This window comes from Triturus cristatus, chromosome 6, assembly GCF_964204655.1.
Source record: "Triturus cristatus chromosome 6, aTriCri1.1, whole genome shotgun sequence".
NCBI lineage: Eukaryota > Metazoa > Chordata > Amphibia > Caudata > Salamandridae > Triturus > Triturus cristatus.
Window position 1 is genome coordinate 559675592 of NC_140589.1, and position 18840 is coordinate 559694431.

At 47.0% G+C, this 18840-nt stretch overlaps 1 protein-coding gene and 1 long non-coding RNA gene across 2 annotated transcripts in view; one reads left to right on the top strand and one right to left on the bottom strand.

Moving 5' to 3' along the window:
* LOC146817393 (uncharacterized) overlaps nucleotides 1–10990 on the bottom strand; it is a 1110110-nt gene extending 1099120 nt beyond the window's left edge. Inside the window, exon 1 of the mRNA XM_085609207.1 lies at nucleotides 10768–10990. Within this exon, the coding sequence (XP_085465333.1) occupies nucleotides 10768–10978 (211 nt within the window). The 5' untranslated portion in view covers nucleotides 10979–10990. The remainder of the gene's footprint in view (nucleotides 1–10767) is intronic.
* LOC146817394 (uncharacterized) overlaps nucleotides 1–18840 on the top strand; it is a 57707-nt gene that overhangs the window by 35806 nt on the left and 3061 nt on the right. The window lies entirely within an intron of this gene.

An 18840-nucleotide genomic window follows, 5' to 3' on the forward strand; every position in this document is an offset into this window, starting at 1 on the left:
CGCGTGGTGGTCAGTAGGCTGCCCCGCAACAGCAGGTGCCCCCGCCTGCATATTGCGCGACACGTACTGCACTAACGCCCTATAGACCGTAATAAGGGCAGTGTGTAGTACACGCAACTCAGCCACCGTCACCGTGAGGTAACGGGGATGAGGCGTAAATCCGGCTAGTACCGGCCAAGTGGCCCCTGCAATTGATAAAGGGCCCATTCTCGGCGGTATAACCACATGGGGAAGGGCGCCATTAAACCAAATATGATGCTGCCAAGCAGATATTGGTATTTCCTGTGTCCTATACGGTGTATAGTTCGCTGGCACGGCAGTGGCAGTGTAAGAATGAAAGGTATTATCATCCTCACTCACCGCCGGAATCGTCACCCAAGAGTAGAACAACTCATAGGGATGAGCCGCATCGGCTCCCACCACAAAGATGACGTTCATACCAGTGTCCGGCACCCCATACTGCGTCAAATGACGTTTCAGAGCTGCACGGCTATGCGCCGCAATATCTACCGCCATAAGGACAAGCTACACTCGAAGTATTCAGTAGCACAAGGGTTCAATAACCTTTTTAATGATCAAGCTTGAAGAAACCTATATCAACAGAAATAGGTAGGTTTAAATCCGTCAGACTTGTTATCCGGAAACAAGAATGAGGGTGTTGTGGACTAAGATAAGCACTACTAAGGCGTTTCAACTCATAGACCAAACGTTAGGTGCGCCATGTTGCAGGGATTCTGCTTATATACAGAACTATGCATAGAACCCCAGGACCTCAGTGAATTGTGGTGTACCAGAAACTCACCTCAGAACCCAGAACCCAGTATCCGGCTAGCATAAGTGTCCCATTCGTTATCCGAGATTTAACTCGGCGATCCCAATGAAAAGACAACCCAGAACAAGCTACTCAGTGTACTCTCAGGAATGGTGGGAATCGGAAATACCTGTTCGTATATTATTCTCACATCAGTCCACAACAAGAATTAACAGAGACACGGTGAAAATAAAAAGAGTTTATTTTTATAGACCACGTGTCCTAAGATGCAGTACTTTGGCTAATACAAGCAGACAAATGATTAAAATCAAAACCATCAGCATCGTTACAATACCATAGAATATAAAAGGGGTGATCATGTTATAATGACAGTGGATACTACCACCTTCCCTTTACTAAGAAGCTAATATTATTATTAGGCTAATAGAAGGTCTCTTAGGCTTGAATAGGGGACCCCATACCTCAAAGATCAGCTTAGTGAAATCACATCACAGGAGCATCAGGAGTCTTCTCGCAGGAAGGCTCGTCTTCGGTCTGAATACTAAACATGAGGGCTGTCCTATTAAAAGCACCAACTTTCAGGTATTTTGCAGCTGCCTGTGTGTTATGGCTAAATAGTGGGTCGATCAACCTAGAGTGGAAAACATGCATTGTCTAACAACCCAGACTGTTTGTCACATCATGTACAGACCAAGGTCGCTGCGCAGAGCTCTGGATGGTAACAACAGATTGCTCTCGTGTGAGGCAAAGCTCGAGTCAGCAGTTTGTTTAAGCAATAACATGTGAACGCAGTGTCGTGCGCAAAAGCAACAAGATGGCTTTCTAACATCTAACGCGGTTATGCCAACTTAACAATGTATGTACGTATTAAGGGAGCCCTTACTACAGACCGGGACTTCAGGATGGGGCGCGCGAGGCCCCAGGCTGCCTCCTTCGTTGTGGGCGCTGTCCAGTGCGGGGTGGGCTCCAGCTTGGACTTTCTTCAGTGCGCACCGGGGCTCCCAACAGCGCACGGGAGCCCCGTTTGAGCAGACACTTCCTGCTACACCGCAGGCTCCGCCCACGTCCCAGGCAAGGATGCCTGGCTTCCTGTGGGCCACGGCGGTGGTTCTTTTGCTTCGGCAGTAAGAGGGGTAGGCTCCCTTGTAATTTGAATATAAAATAAGCGGGGTGGGCACCCGCCATCATCAAGAAAGCAAACACCAGCGGGGTGGGCACCCGCAAACGAAACGGCAATAAGCGGGGTGGGCACCCGCCGTTTCCTTCATTACGGGGGAATCCCTCACGCCGGGATTCCCTCTTGAAAGGGCTGCAGCACCGCGCTGCCAAGCCCACGCTATCTCCTCCATTCAGAATCAAGCGTTCACAGGACGCTAAGAGCACAGCACAAAGTCCTTGGTAGATCAAGGAAACAGCAAAAAGGTCCCACAAGTCCATCATGCATCCAGGGGCTGGGCAGGGCCCAGGGAGGCAAGCCTTCCCCTGGGCCCCAGGAGCAGCACGCCCCTGGTAGTTTCAAGTCAAGGACAAGAACACTTTCATGGGGTCACAGCCCCTCTTTTATACACAGAATCCTTTGTCTCCAAAGGTGCAGGGAAGGGGTGAACCAGATGCAACTGGTTCCTGAGCACTTTGTTTTGCTCAGCCCCTCTTCCTATTCACAGGACAGGCCAGGGACATCGGACGCACCACAGGGGGTGGAGCCAGCATTGTGGAGGGAAAGCCCAGCCATATTCAGGTCCCAGGTGTACTCCTCCCTGCCATCAACATGCAGATCTCTCCACTCACCACCGGGGCAGACCCATCCTGACTCCTGGAGCCAGACACACCAGCCAATCACAAGCCAGACAGTCACTGCACATTTATTACACAGACATGCCAGCGTCTAGAAGTGGCACTTCTACACGAGACACCGTAACGCCGCACACATCATCGCGCAGCATTCAATCTCACGAGTTCGCACATACCAAACTCGACCCTGCACTCCTCTCACATCAGGACTTAACACGGTCACTCAGATCCCCCATGCATTCCTATGGGGAGGGCAGGTCAGTCTCACTAAAACATACACAGAGCGCACGGACTTTACACTGGACCCCAGTGCTAAAGTGCTCAGAGGCCTAAAATCACCAACACCAGGTTACCGAAAAAGGCTAGGAGAACGCAAAATGTTTCGGGGTGAACCTGCCAGAAGGGCCAAGTCCAACACTAACCAAGTTCCCCAAGGAATGCATTCATCACACTTTTGCCGCTGACAAATCAGGAGCAGATTCTCCTCCGTTACAAGAGCTCATGAAATGAACTTCAAGGCAAAAAAAAGAATATGTCCTATCACGTTCAACATATATATTGGCATAAATGCAACTCTTAAAAGTACTGAACACTTGTGGGATGTGCTTGCTCAGCCAACATGACAGATCTGTCTCGGTAATGCTCAGTTCAAGAGCCCTACAATCTTGCATAATCCAGTGATTGGATGCCCTTCCAATGCCTGAGAAATAGCCCCAAGAATATTGGCAGCAGGAGGAATTGACTGCAAGGTGTTAGGCATCTACCACCACTGAATAACGTGGAGACATCAGAGGCCCAAACCTTGAGAGGACCAAACCGGCAGCCGCCACTGAAGTCCCAGTATGCCTCGCTATAACCGCACTGCTTACCTCTTTATTGGGTGCTCCATTTACTCCGTGTTATCCTACTACATGTTGTGCTGACCAGATTTTAGCTCCATGCATGGGCCTACCTATAAGTTTCCTGTGCTTATTTATCTCATTTCAATTGGATCCTTGTACATGACTATACAAATTATCTAATTTCTTTGTTTGCTGTACACACTCCTCTTCCAGAAGTGCACTCTGCCATTCCTTAAGCCTGCATCTTTAACGCTGGATAATCAACGCAGGATCGACTCAATGCTTGTTCCACATTTATGTCCTGATGATGACTTCATCAATCATATAGGGTCGAAATATGGTCGACACATTGTGGCGCAAAACCTTTTCTAAAAAGACGAATGCCCTGGAGCACTAGAACCATTAATCCTTACATACCAACAAAGGATGCTCTACTGGACAATTTCGTAAAAGTTTATGTCATTTTGTCTACTGCCATTTTAATTTCATCACCTTTACTGGGCTTTTTACGGTTTTCTTCCTCATTTGCACAGTGTGACCACTTCTCACCTTCGAGCACTTTTCTTGCATAGTTCAGTATATTATACCTATATCTGATGCCTGACTATAATACTAAAATATACAGAAAGGGAGGGATGGAATGCTCAAATCAATCTCAGCCACTAGTAATTACTCGGGCCGCATCCCAATCCATCGTCATTTTGCACATCATGCCATCTCAGTTTGGACCCAGCTATATTGAAATCAGTCTTGGCCTTGCTCCAGTGGGAACAGTCCAACACGACCTGCCAAGCCAGGTCTTTCCTGAACCAGAACACAAGCAACCCAGTACCTGTTTTACCCTTGTTATGGGTTCATCAACCGGATATAGCTTGGTTCCAATGGCACAGTGTGCACTGGACCCACGTCTGGGCATACCTTCCGCACAATTTGGGACTGGCCCTTTTAAAGCAGGCTTTATTTACTACATTTCATCTGAGATAGGCGTGATGGGAAAAACCACACTAGCCCATATCTCTCTCCACACATTGTCAGAAAGGTTCTTGATGATATTAGACTACAGAGGCCCAACCTTCTGTAGGGGGGGGGCGATACTTGGGGGTGAGTTTAATGAGATTATGGACTGACTAGTGGACATATATAGGACTCTGGCAGCCACCTCACATTGACACACCACTCTCTCTGACTGGTTGGCCTCCCTGGGGTTTTGTGACATATGGCATACATGCATCTCAGAAGCCCACAAATCAATGTGCAGAATCAACTACCTCTGTCTCCCAGCCATGGACATTAAGGGGGTCTAGGGTATTCATATACTCTCTAGAGCTATATCAGACCACTCCCAGTACAGCTAGAGAAGGGCAGGTCCAGGTAGGGGGAAAGAGGCATGTGGAGGTTTAACGGATGGTGCCTGACAGATTAGGCTTTCACCTGATACCTGCAATCTGAAAAAGAGCCATTTTCCAGTTAAATGAGGCAGTACCATTACCTAGCACAATCTGGGAAGTCAGGAAATCCATGCTTCAGAGCAGAGCAAGGGCTCATCTCAAACACAAAGGGAAAGACACAGAAAGCAAAAAAAAAACTAAAAGCCAGGGTGCTTCAACTACGATAATCAGAAATTAACATAGAGGATATGCTACATCAAGCAGAAAATGATGGGGCCACTCTGAAAAGCAGCTACTAAGAACCCAAACGTGCCTGAATGGCCTTACTGCATTGGTATATGGAAAGAGCTATATTGAACTGCCATGAAAGGCAATGTTGAAAAGGTTGTTCCCCAAATACGGCAGCCAAATTACTACATTGTGACCAAAGCGACTGATACTGTTGTTGCTTTACCGGCGTTTTGTAGTTCTTTATATACATGGGCCGCAAAGTGTCAGAGCAAAAGCAAGCAACTCCACTTATAGTTGACCTTCCTCCCTGGACCTTAAGGGAACAAGAGAGGGGCACGTAAGTCAGGCTTACATTTGAAGAGGAGGTCACTGAAGCCATTGCTTACATGCAAAGTGGTAAAACACCAGGCCACAAAGGTTTCCCCCCGCATTATTACAAATTATTCAACTCATTCCTCTCCCCTCATCTACTAAAGATGAAGCACGAAGCTGCAGAGAGTGGTATCTTGCCACCAACATGGACCAGGCAATCATTGTTGTCATTTCGAACAAGCATTTACAATGCAATGGTCTCGGCATTGTTAAAGTTAGAGCTATTGGCATTGCTCATGACATTATATTTGTTTATGTTTTTGTTTTTAAAACATTTAAAGAAACTGCATTGTTATTTACAATGTCAACAGCTTAATCTCTCTCAAATGCGAGACCTATTGCATTTGCACCCACACACAGAGCCACACACACAAAGCCACCCACACACACACAGCCACCCACACAGAGCCACCTACACAGAGCTATTCACATAGAGCAACCCACACACAAATAGAGCCACCCACACAGAGCCACCTACACACACACACAGAGTTACCCACACACAGACAGAACCACCCACGCATACAGCCACCTACAAAAAAAGCCACCCACACACACAAAGGCACACACATACACACACACACACAGAGCCTCCCACACACACACAGAGCCACCCACACTTACACAGAGCCACACACACAAAGCCACAAACACATACAGAACCACACACACACACATAGATCTAGACACATACACATTCGCTAGCCAAGACCTAAAAAGGAAGCTTAGTTCGACGATGGCGGTGGCACAGACTTGTGGTTTAGGGCAGACGGCGCCTCGGTGGGGACTTAAACAATTGTTATCCTCGCCCCTGAAATCTCCGGATGCCCGGAGCAGCGAGAGTCCCGTCCCTCACCTTCCCGGGGACGTTTTCACCGATGGCCGCTTGTCCCCGGAATAGGATTCCAGCCACAGGGTTCTGGCAGAACAAGTCCGCATTTTAGCCGTGAAAGGAGCACATATTCTCACCTCTAATGCAGATTCTGTAACCGGACAAGGCCACCGGTGTTTCGGTCCGTCTCACATCGGCCGCCGCAGCTTAAGGATGAGTGACTGTCCCTCCGCCGCCACGGGGCTCTCCGTGCAGCGCTCCCTCATTGGAGACTCGGAGCTGGGGTGCGTGGGGAATAAGGACGTCACCTCCGAGGAACACCTCGCAAGGAGCCTCTATGCGCTGCCAGGTGAGCTAGAATCCCCCGAGTCCGCCTTCTCAGTGTGTTTATCAAGCTATGCCAGCGAGATTCTTAGGAAATGTGAAGCATATTCCTTCCTCCCCCCCCCCCCCCCCCCCCCCCCCATTCTTACTGACCAAGCCACGGGTGTACGGTCGGTCGGAGCTAAGTGCTTCTTACAAGTGGGAGTGACTTTTGGTGAGAATGGATTACGACACTAACGGATTTACGCTCTCAAATGTTACGTGTTCTCATTGTGCATACCCCCTCTTTGAAGCATATCACACATGGCAATAAACGAGCGAGCCCAGCTGCCAGTCGTTGAGGGAATTGCTTCCCTGAGGGAATTCTGAAATCGCCTTCGTTCTCTTCACCCTTCCAGCCGGGCCGTGTACGGGGTACCATGGTGGACGGGGATGACGCCATGAACACCACCATCTTTCTCCAAGGTCAAGCAGAAATGCCTCGGAGAAAGCAGCGTCATTTTCGGATTCGGGGGCGTGCTTTTCTTTCTCTCCTCTTCCCATTGGCTGGAATGTTTACATTCCAGAGGAGAGAAAGAAACTAAAAAACACGCCCCCGAATCCGAAAAAGACGGGGCTTAAATGAACTGACGCCCCTCTCCTCCAATGGCTGGCCTCCGTTTAGGAAGCCAGCCAATGGAGAAGAGGGGCGGGTTCAAGCCCCACTACTAGGAAACATTAAATCTCGCAAGCGCAGCCTTCGCTAGCCGAGACCTAAAAAGGATCACCAGTAGTATGTTTGCGCATTCTACTGTACGATCTTAATAATCAACACAGAAACCAAAATTCTTGCAAAAGTAATTGCAAGGCACATATCAAATTCATCCCATTCCTCATACACCCAGATCAGGGTGGCTTCATGCCTAATTGGCCTCTAGATATTGTATTCACAGAGTCGATTTGAACTTGGTAAAGGCACACAATCACCAAGACCCATGCACTTTAATGCTACTTTATTCAGACAAGGTGTATAATAACTTGGACTGAACTTTCCTGTTTCAACTCCTGAGACTCATGAAGTTTGGGCCCCTTTTATCTTACATCAAAGTACTGCATATAATCTCCTGGCACAAGTGAGGATTAAAGAATTTTTGCAACCCCCGGCCCACGTTCCAACAAAGCACTAGAGAAGGGCTGAGCCTGTTGCACCTCTAATTAGCCCTTGTTATGGAACCGTTGGTGACTTTGGTACCTAGTGGTACACTGGCAGGGAATTCCACTGCGGTGGGGATAAAGAAGAGCGCTTAATACTCTATGTGGATGATGTTTTGCTCTTTACGGGAAACCCCTATGTTTACTAGGTCTAGACTGATTAAAATGTTGAAGTTGTACAATGAGGCTCCAGGCTTGGAAGTTAATTGGGAGGCCAGCATTTCTGATTGGCAAGCAGAGAGCGAGGGGCGGTTGGTGGGCTTGGGTAAAGACAATATTGTAGTTGCATAAAGTCTTGAAGAGCATGCGCGCTGACTCTAGGCTCGACCTAAAAAGGTCTAACTTTTTATTTTTCTATTTAGAAAAATGATCTGCAAAAACAAAACGATTGCTTTCTTTAAAAGCAATCACAGACACTGCTCTTCTGACCCCAGCAGGCCACCATGCATGTGACTCTAGCTAACTGCTGTGGGTCACAATTTGCCACCTGCCTCATGCGTATTAACGATATAGGTCGACTTGTAACTTACTACGATTCGGAATTTTGTCTATCGACCTAATAGTATATTCGTCAGTACCACAAAATTCCTTCACATTTGCAAAAAGTCAGTGCACAATTTGTGGCCACTTTTTGCAAATGGAAAATTCATGATTCAGACTCTTAATTCCTTCTATCTCTTGCTCATCCCAAGTGTCCATTCTTTCATCTTTCCTGCTCCCTCTTTGCTTCTCTGTACCCAGTTCCTCTTACAAGTAAATTTTTATTTTTTCCTTCACCTCCGTCTAATTTTTGCAGCACTCAAACTCCTCTTTTCAGCAGTCCAGTGCCAACTCATGATGATGGTATGTTAGCTCCTTATTAAGATTTGACTGTAGCTCATAAAAGGTTAATGGCAAGCATTTAACATTGCTTCCAGCTGCTCTTTTCTTCAGAGAGATGAGGAGACTCAACTGAATAAAGATTTTCTAGTTGGGCCAAAGATCCGTATTGTGGCTACTCGGTGCACTGCTATTCAAAGCTTATGTTACAATACCCTGTTCTTTGTGCTGAGATACCAAGAAACAACTGGGCTAATACAATAGGTACTAGTGCCTATTCTGTGTCTATTCCTGATTTACAAGATCAAAAGGGAGAAAGCTGCTAAGGCACAATTGCTTTAAAAACAAGCAGCAGCTGATGTGTAACGAAACTTCAAGAGCAGAAAGCTGCCTTGGGTATTTTACCTGTGCAATTCACACTATGAATGCAGGTAATTTTACATTGTTGAGCCATGCTTATGGGATTTTGTATTTATTTGAATGCCAGCACGATGACCACTAAGCATTGATTTATATCAAGCATTTGGGACATTGTTTATTTGAAAGCAGTGATTGGATTGTGCTCCTAACAGGCATATATGACAGTCACCAAAAGCGCTTTACCTTGTGTTCTGTGTGGCATTCACGTGTTCTCGTGTTTTTCACTTTTGGAGGGGGAGGGGTGGAAGAGAGGGGAGAGAACAAGCACAGCTCAATATGTTTCCATTAAATAATGTCTCAGTAGTTTGTATAGGTAATTTTGCCAAGTGTTGAGCCTTGCTTTAGCACCATATGGTCCAAGATTAATTTTGACAGAGCCAATAAGTTGAACTTGTTGAGTCTGAGGCAGTATCATGAACATGTTATATTCTGTGAACAGGCGGCTCAGAACAGGTTCATGCCCCTGTTTTGGGTCAAATTGTGCTGCCTGTAGCACATACTAGGAAACGCAGAGCAGTGGCTTCTTCTTCCTATTTGTGAGCAGCACTGTCTGCAAATGATGCAAAAACTTGTAGATTTTCTGAGTTAATGTATGCTCTGTAGGCAGCACAGTTTCTGCAGAACCGACACATTGATCTCTTCCAGGGCGTGGCATAGTTGCTGATGATATTCACAATATGGTCCTCGTCCTTCTGTATGAGAAATTTGGCTTCTGAAGGAATGCTTTCAAGCATGTTTAAATTGCAATGTAAAACTAAGACAGCAGTGTTGTGTACAGCGCTTAATTGGAGGAGGATAATTTTAGAAGTGTCCTTAGGCACAGTATTTTTTGTCCTCAATCTGGACTCCTGTTCTTTTCAGAAATCAAAGCTCTACCCCACACTCAGAGGACGATGACATGAAGGTCGTGCCTCTTGACCTGGACAGGCACCCAGCTCATAGGTCAACTGAGAACCTGCTAGACACTACACAGTAATGTCAATGAACCGTCCATAGGGATCAGGAACACAACAGGGGTCAGGAACTCAATTAACGTATGGTCAAGAGGGCATACTTAGTGCTTACAATGGCCTGCGTGGGTCATAGTGGGCGCATCAATCACAAAAAATTGCTTACAGGTAAAGTCTGCACTAATACTGTTTCGCCACAAGTGGGCACTCAAGCAGTAAGAGAGCAGCACAGGATGGTGTTTTCCAGTTTTCATTGAAAGGCAACCAGTGCCTTTGGTGGTGTTTTATCAGATATATTCGGTTTTAACTGAATATCACAAACCCTACTTACAATTAACCAACTTGTTGTAAATATTGGCAATTTGTTTTTATTAAACTATTTCTCCTTCCCTGCATTCTTCACCAATGCTGGATAGAAAACTTAGTGAAACAGTGTAAGAGAATGCACACATGTTCAGCTTATTTTTAAGAGTACCACCACCATATTCTGATGCTTTTACATTCTAGAATTGTTCCACTTGAACTGTATTTGATGTCAACGTTGTTGTGGCCTATACATATTGCCATATTATCCTCTCACCTGCAGATTATATGCTAAGTATACAAGGAGGTCTAAAAAACGTCTGCAACATGTGTTTTCAGCTTTCTCACATAGCAGTACATTAACAGTAAAGGCAAACTTTCCTTCTCACATTAATTGCAAACTGTTTCAACATAGATTTTTTTTATGTCCAGATAATGAATTTTATCAAGCCACACTACACACCATTTCTCTAATATATTCCCACTTGCTACCTCATTCTTTTACTGATGCTAGTTGTGGTGATGAATGTACCTTGTCCTGGAATAGAAGTGACTGGCCTCAGTTCCTTGAAGTCTGTTCTCTTAAAGTCAGCAGATCGAGATCTGTATTTATTTCTTGCCAGGTCTGAAGATTGTGAACAGCTGTCAAAGTCATCGGAATAATAACAATATCTGCTTTCAACTTCATCTGAGTTTTGGTGATAGATAAGATCCTGGTTTTGTGTACTCTTTGGTTCATCCATTTTTCTTTCATCACATGCCGTCAAACATCTTTCATAATCAATATTTAAAAAGTATGTCAGTCATACTTTAAAATACGTTTTAGGAATTTATTTTGAATGGGACTTTGTGTTTGTTTCCTGTTCTTCACAGTTTTATTTTTCATTGCTTGGATTAATATGAATCATTGCTATACTTCATTCAGATGCCGTTAAGCTGGATCTAAGAGAAAAACAGAGAAAAATAATGTATTTTATTACAAACAAATGACACTTTTAAGGAATTTGATTTTTATTTTGTATTTATTTTAGCAGCAGGACAAACCAGAACAAAATAAAGGCTTTCATTAAAGTGCACAATTGTAAAGTCAGAGCATACATCTTGATGGCCAGTTGCTGATGTAGCAACCATTTGCACTACCTATTCCAGATGGCATGATTAAACCCTATTCCATTATTACAGTAACCATCTATACTGAACCAGTGCACATTATAAAGCATGTGATTAACACATTTGATTCCGCCCGCAAGGATGAAACCCAAAGATATTTGTGCACCAATGCATCAATCCACAGCTAAAGCAAACCAAAACAATGTAAGTGATGCAAATGCAACGGAAACTGAAAAAAGACAGTATGAAAATGATACAGCAAAGACATCACAATAGAGAACATTTTATCACATGATTGGGGACTTATACAGGGATGGCGTTTTGTTGTCATTCCAGGACTTGCAGGGGGGCGTATGACCTGCTAAGGAGGGACTATCTTTTGCACACCGCCTTGGTATCTGGTATCCAGAAACAATGGAAGATGGGGCTGTCAGAGCCCCCAACTTCTCGGGGATGTCAGTACGTCACTATGGCGGCGGGTACATTCAGGGCCATCACTTGTCTCAACGGGCGGCTGTCCACGGAGAGGTTGGCACCCATGGATGCCTTGCGGGGTAAATGGGAGGGGGATCTTGGTAGGCCCATTACCGAGACGACGTGGGCGCAGCTTTTGCGGCGGGCCTGGAAGGGCACGCGCAATGCTAGATTTCAATTGATCCAATTTTACACTCTCCATAGGGCTTACTTAACCCCGGTCAAAATCCTGCGGTACTTCGGAGGCTCCCAATCGCCGTGCCCACGGTGCAGGGTGGAGGGGGCTGATTTTGGTCATATGTTTTGGTCCTGCCGGGGACTGGACTCGTATTGGGCGGACATGGTGGCGTGCCTGAATCAGGTGACTGAGCGCGAGTTGGAAGCGAAGATGGGGACTTGCCATTTGTTGTGGTTTCCGCACACCCCCAGTACCAAAATTACGAGCAAGTTTTGCGATTTGGGTCTGATAATGGCGAAGAGGGAGCTCACTCTGCATTGGAAGGCCAGGCCCGGTCCGAGCTTTCGGAGATGGAGGGCGAGTTTCTTGTCCTGGGCGGGAAGCGAAGGGACTCTTCGGCTTCAGATGGCCAGACGAGCAGCTAATGATAAGGCGCTGGAAGCGGCGAGGACGTGGGGGGTGTTGGTAGAAGAGCTGCGATCTTGGGAGACGTTGAATGAGGGGGATAGGGATTCTGTAGACATGGACCGGAGGGTGGAACCTGGGACAGGGCCGACTGGGGCTACTGGGGAGTCCATGCAGGACGGGGCCACTTAGGTACACTCATGGAGGATTCAGCGTCTGCACTCTACATTGACAGCTGTTGAGTAGCCAGGGTGGGAGCAGGGGGCGCAGAGGGAGGTCAATGCGGGGCCCCTTCTCTCATGAGAACAATGACAGGGTTTTCTTGCTTGTCTGGAGTTGGGATATCTCGAACCACGGGGCCCGACAGGCAGAGGTTGATGAGGGGTTGCCGTGGGCACACTGACAGGGGGGGAGTGGGGGTAGAGAGGGTGGTGGGTGGGGGAACTAAGGCGGGAACATAGCAGAGTCGATCTCTCCTGGCGTGTACCTCGATGGTTGGATTCTTATATGATGCTATTGTGTGTAGTATTAGTCTTTGGGAATAATGTTTTGAAAATTCAATAAAAAAATAAAAAAAATAGAGAACATTTTATGATGTCAGCAAGATTATTTACCATAACTGGGAAATACGATAAGCATGTACTAGAACATGCATGGATTCTCTGAATATATAATGAAGCATCTCACAAACAATCAGGTCTAATCATACGCTATGTTCCAATTTTGAGCACAAAAGGGAGGGGTGTTGTTTGTTGGTTATTGTTTGTTAAATCACTATAAAAGTCTACTAAATAGAATTTAAAAAAACATAAAAAGAATACATAGTATCCTGAAATCCCTGAATAAAAAAACTGTAATTTTCTTATTCACAATGTCTGCTGCTGGAGCCAGCAGCCAAGGTAGGACAAGGAGCATAATCAGCAGTTTAAAAAACACAAAACATAGATTGTCCTTTGTCTGCTCAGTTTTTCTGGACGGACATTGATAAGCAGAAAGGATATATTTATGGCTACTGTTAGGCCTGACAGCTTTTAGTGTGGTCTTCCCCCAAACGTTTTGCCTTCTTCCCTCTCCTGTTGTCTGGATTTTGTTTTTATTGGTATTAGAACTCTGTGCACTTTATGCCCTGCTTGACTCACGTGGAGGCAGCTAGCTTATACCTTCCTTTTACGCCAGAGGAGATAGGTGCTTGCAATCTCTCAACTGGCGTCCCGGAAAACTCCGGGCCCAGATGGACTCCCTCAGGAATACTACGCCTCCTATCGGGAACTACTGATTCCCCACCTCTCCGCCCTCTTCCAACATGTGGCCGAGACTGGAGCAATCCCCCTGGAGACGAACATGGCAACTGTTATGGTCATTCCCATGACCCAGCCACCCTCATCGTCCTGTCTGGACAACCGACCCATCTCCCTAATTAACACCGAAGTAAAAATCTATGCAACGGTCTTGGTCCAGCAATTGCGTCCACTCCTTAGCAAGTTGGTCCACCCGGACCTATGTGGCTTCATGCCTGCACGCAGCATTAGGCACTGCCTGAGACGCCTTCACGTAGCCCTGCAAACCACCAGGCGCCTACCCCATATCTAGCACTCCTCCTTTTGGACTTTGAGAAGGCGTTCAACACTGTTGACTGGATCTACCTTGAAGACATGCTCACGGCGATGGGTATGGGTCAACAGTTTTCGTGATTAGTCCTTGTCCTATACTCCAACCCCAGAGCCAGAGTGCTTGTCAACGGGACCCTCTCTGAGGTAGTTCCAATCCAAAGAGGCGTGAGGCAGGGCTGCCCCCTCTCCCCACTCCTGTTCGTGCTGGCAATGGAACTCCTGGCGTGTCTTATCCGCGCAGACGACTTGATCCAGGGCTGGGCGTGTGGGAGTCACCACACTGACAAATTTGCCCTATACGCGGACGATGTCCTGCTTTTCCTGGAGGGCCCGACCAAATTGACTCTCGTACCCTTCCATCTCTCTGGGGAATGCTTTGACTGGCAGACTAGTAGCCCCATTAGACGGCAATCCCTTAAATACTTAGTTATATGGGTCGCCTTACTCACAGAATTAGAAAGGGCACTGAACATTACTTCGCTCGTCAAGCAGGCCAAGGAAGACCTCCGACGTTGGCAAACCCTACCACTTACCCGCTTGGAAGGGTGGCACTGTTTAAGATGATGGTCCTCCCCCGATTCCTGAACATCATCCAAAATACCCCCTTCCACTACCCCTGGAGCTGGTTTAAAGAGATGATTACTCGGTTCCTGTGGGGAGGTGGGAGGCCACGTATGGCCCTCGCCCGGTGCCGTGTTCCGTCCTTTAATGGAGATATGAGCATGACGGACCTATATCTCTATTGATAGCCACCCGACTACTTGTCCTTCACGACTGGTTTACCGGTGGGTGGTCCGACCCAGCTTACAGAACTGAACTGCGACATATGGGCTTCCCCAGAATCCAGGACATCCTGTATGGATGCCCTATCCCTAAAACACTCCCGATGATGACTCGGGCGGACATCCTGGCCTGGGGCTCAGCTCTGCGGCACATGCAATGGGACTCCAAACTAATCCAACTAACGCCGCTGTGGCAGGCCGTGTGGTTGGCTGAAGAGGCAGCGTTGCAAGGCTTTAAACAATGGGAAAAAATCGGCATTTCCCAGCTGGGAGACGCATGGGTGGGAGACCACATGAGGACCTTCCAAGACTTGCAGAAACACTTTACTCTACACACCTCACAATTCTACCGATACCCACAGATGCGGCATGCCCTCAACACTCATGTATCCACAGGCACTGCTCTCCCCGAGTTCAGTCCCTTGGAAGCGCAAGTCATGATGGTAAATCTGGGGAAGGGGGGGAATATCACGTATATACTGTACCCTCACTAACAACAGCCTCACCACACTTGACTCGCTTAAACTCCGGTGGGAAGGATGGCTGGGTCCCCTGGAGGATGAGGATTGGCGAGACACCCTTAGGCCCCTACGACTGTCACGGTCTCCGCCAGGCTTTGCTTCATCCAAACAGACTACCTTCACAGCGCATATCTTTCCCTGGAACGATTGCATAAAGCAGGGCTGCGGGCCTCGTCCAATTGCACCCGTTGCGGGCAGTAACTGGCAGATTTCTACTGCATGGTTTGATCTTGCCCTTGTCTTTTAAAATACTGGGACAAGATAGAATCCAAACTCACACACATCCTGGGTTGGCACGTACCTCATGACCCCTTGCGCCTCCTCTTGGGCGTCATGGACGGACTAGACGGGTCCTGAGCAGATAACGTATTCTTGGGGACGGCCATTATGGTGGCCAAACGCGACATCACCATGGCCTGGATGCGACCTAACCCCCCTACAATTGCTAAATGGCGCAGAGGCTTTGATTGGTGTGCCGCTCAAGAGAAACCCTTGTTTGAAGCAAGGGGCTGCCCGGCCATATACCACAGGACATGGGGTAAATGGACAGATCAAATGGGATAATGGGACCCATACTATTCGCTTTACCTCTGCTGGTCTGATTGATTTACCAAGTAATGTGCCCGATTGCATATTGTGTACTGTTACTTTTTGCATGCTTGCAATGTCTTGTATACACAGATCTGCGTGCTGTGCTGTTATGGCTAACTTCCTTTCGTTCTTTTAAATCAATAAAGTTGATTATAAAAAAAAAAGACCTCTGTGCACTTTACCACTGCTAACCAGTGCTAAAGTGATTTTGCTCTCTCCTTTAAATGCGCTAACATTGGCTTACACCCAATTGCCACATTTAATTTACTTGGTAAGTCCCTAGTAAAGAGGCATTACATGTACCCAGGGACTGTGAATTAAATGCTGCTAGTGGGCCTGCAGCACTTATTGTGCCACCCACTTAAGTGGCCCTTAAGACATGTTTCAACCTGTCACTGCAGCCTGAGAGCAGTTTTAAACTGCCAAGTCGACATTGGAAGATAACCCTTGTGCAAGGCCTAAATCTCACTTATTAATGCATATAAGTCACCCCTAAGGTATGAATGAATGAATGAAAAAAGTATTTAATAAAGCGCACTGTGGCCACGCGGCTTCCTGGCGCTGAGAGCTCCGGCCAGCAATCACAGAAATAACCCAGAGAGATTAACAGGAGTAAGCCTGAGAAAACAAGAGGGTTTTCAGAGCTTTGCGGAAATGAGAGTAGATAGGGATAGCACGCAAAGACATAGGAAGACTGTTCCAAAAGCGGGGGGCCAGAACAGAGAATCGGGTGCCTCCCGTTCTGGACTTGCGAAACCGGGGAACATTGAGGAGGGCCAAGGAGGAAGAACGAAGAGGGCGGGCAGGACTATAAGAAGAAATGAGAGAGCAGATAAAGACCGGAGCGGAACGAGCAAGAGCCAGGAAAACCAAGCAACCCAGCTTAAAAAGGGATCGCTGATGAACAGGGAGCCAGTGGAGGGACTTAAGTACAGGGGAAATGTGATGAGTGCGAGGAAAATGAAGAATAAGACGGGCAGCCTGATTCTGAATTGCTTGTAGGCGACGTGTTTCATAGGCTGGTATGCCCGCATACAGGCTGTTCCCGTAATCAAGACGGGAGGTAATCAGAGCCGAGATAATGATTTTAAGAGCTTCAAAAGAAAAAAACCGAGATATTTTTCGGATAAGCCGAAGAGAAAGAAGACAGGAAAAAACAACAGGACTAACTTGGGCGTGCATTGAAAGATCCTGACTAATCTTAATGCCTAAGGTCCTAACAGAAGAAACTGGTGTGGGAGAGGGACCTAAGGCAGGGGGCCAAAAAGCAGAGGACCACGGACTGGATGAGCCACCCGTCAAGACCAACTCGGTCTTATCCGGGTTTAGCTTGAGATGATTTGCGCTCATCCACTCAGAAATGAAAACCAAAGTAGAACGGAACTTAGGAAAAGACATAGAAGAGGAGGAAAGATCAAAAACGAGCTGGAGGTCATCTGCGTAGTTATACACTGATACCCCCTGATCGAGAAGAGAAGTAATAAGAGGATAGATGTAAAGATTAAAAAGAAGAAGAGAAAGAGAGGAGCCTTGGGGAACTCCACAGGAAACTGGACGAGCGGGAGTAGAGAATCCGGAGAGATGAACCGCTTGGGAGCGACCCGAAAGAAAGGACGCAAGCCAGGAGAATGCGGATCCTCGCATGCCCGCTGCGCTGACACGGTCGAGAAGAATGGAATGGTCAACCGTGTCAAACGCAGCGGACAGATCGAGGAGGACCAGAGCTTGAGGAAGAGAGGAGTCGGCTTTTGATTTCAACTCGTCAAGGACTGCGAGGACCACCGAATCCGTAGAGTGGCCCGAGCGAAAGCCTGCTTGATGGGAAGCCAAAAGATGGTTCTCCTCGATGTAAGAGGAGAGGCAAGAAGTGACGTGGCTTTCCAGGATCTTGCCCAAAAAAGGAAGAAGAGAGATAGGCCTAAAGTTGGAGGGAAGAGAAGAATCTAAGCCAGATTTTTTAAGGATAGGCAGCACGATGGCAGATTTGAAAGATAAAGGGACTATGCCCTGGGAGAGAGAAGCATTAAGAAAAGAAAGAGGGGGACAGGACAGTTAGAAAATAGAGCTCTCAAGATACGTGCCGGGGCGCAGTCGGCCGGAGAGCCAGACTTGATTTTTGTGAGCAGAGTAAGAAAAGAGTCAAGAGAAATAGAAGAAAAAGATTCGAGAAAAGAGCGGGGTACAGGAAGAGGAGGAGAGGAAAACGAAGAAGAAACAGAAGGGATATTGGATTTAATCTTAACGATCTTCTCGATGAAAAAGTAGTTTAGTGAAGAACAGAGAGCCTGGGAAGGAATGAGATTGGGATCGGCGCGATCAGAAATCGCCAAGTTGTTAATCAGAGAGAAAATCTCTTTGGATTTGTTGGCGGAGAGGGCAACTTGCTCAGAGAAATACTTGGTTTTGGCCGCAAGGACAGCTCTCTTATATTCATTGAGGAGAAGTTTGTATTTAGCCCGGAGAACCGGGCAGTAGTTACGTCTCCAATGGCGCTCAGAACGTCTAAGGTCCAATTTTAGAGCTCTAAGCTCTTTATTGAACCACTTGTGAGCATCATGAGGGCGAACGGCCTTGATTTTCCTGAGCGGAGCAACCCGATCGCAAGAAGAGGATAACCAAGTGTTGACTGCTTCGGCTTGAGAATCAAGGGAAAGTTCAGAAAGAACAGGAATAGAAGAAGCAAGAGAAAGAGAAAGGGAATTGAGATCAACACGGTTCCAGCTACGTGCAACCATGTTCTTAGGTAAGGAGGGTTTGTGAGGAACACCAAGATTTACAGAGAAAGATATGAGGGAGTGATCAGACCAGATGCAGGGAAGAATGCTAGGAGAAAGAACCGTGCAGCAAGATGACCAAATTTGGTCTAGTGTATGACCCAAGACGTGAGTAGAGGCAGTGACATGGGACAAGAAATTAAGACACTGAAGGGAGGCC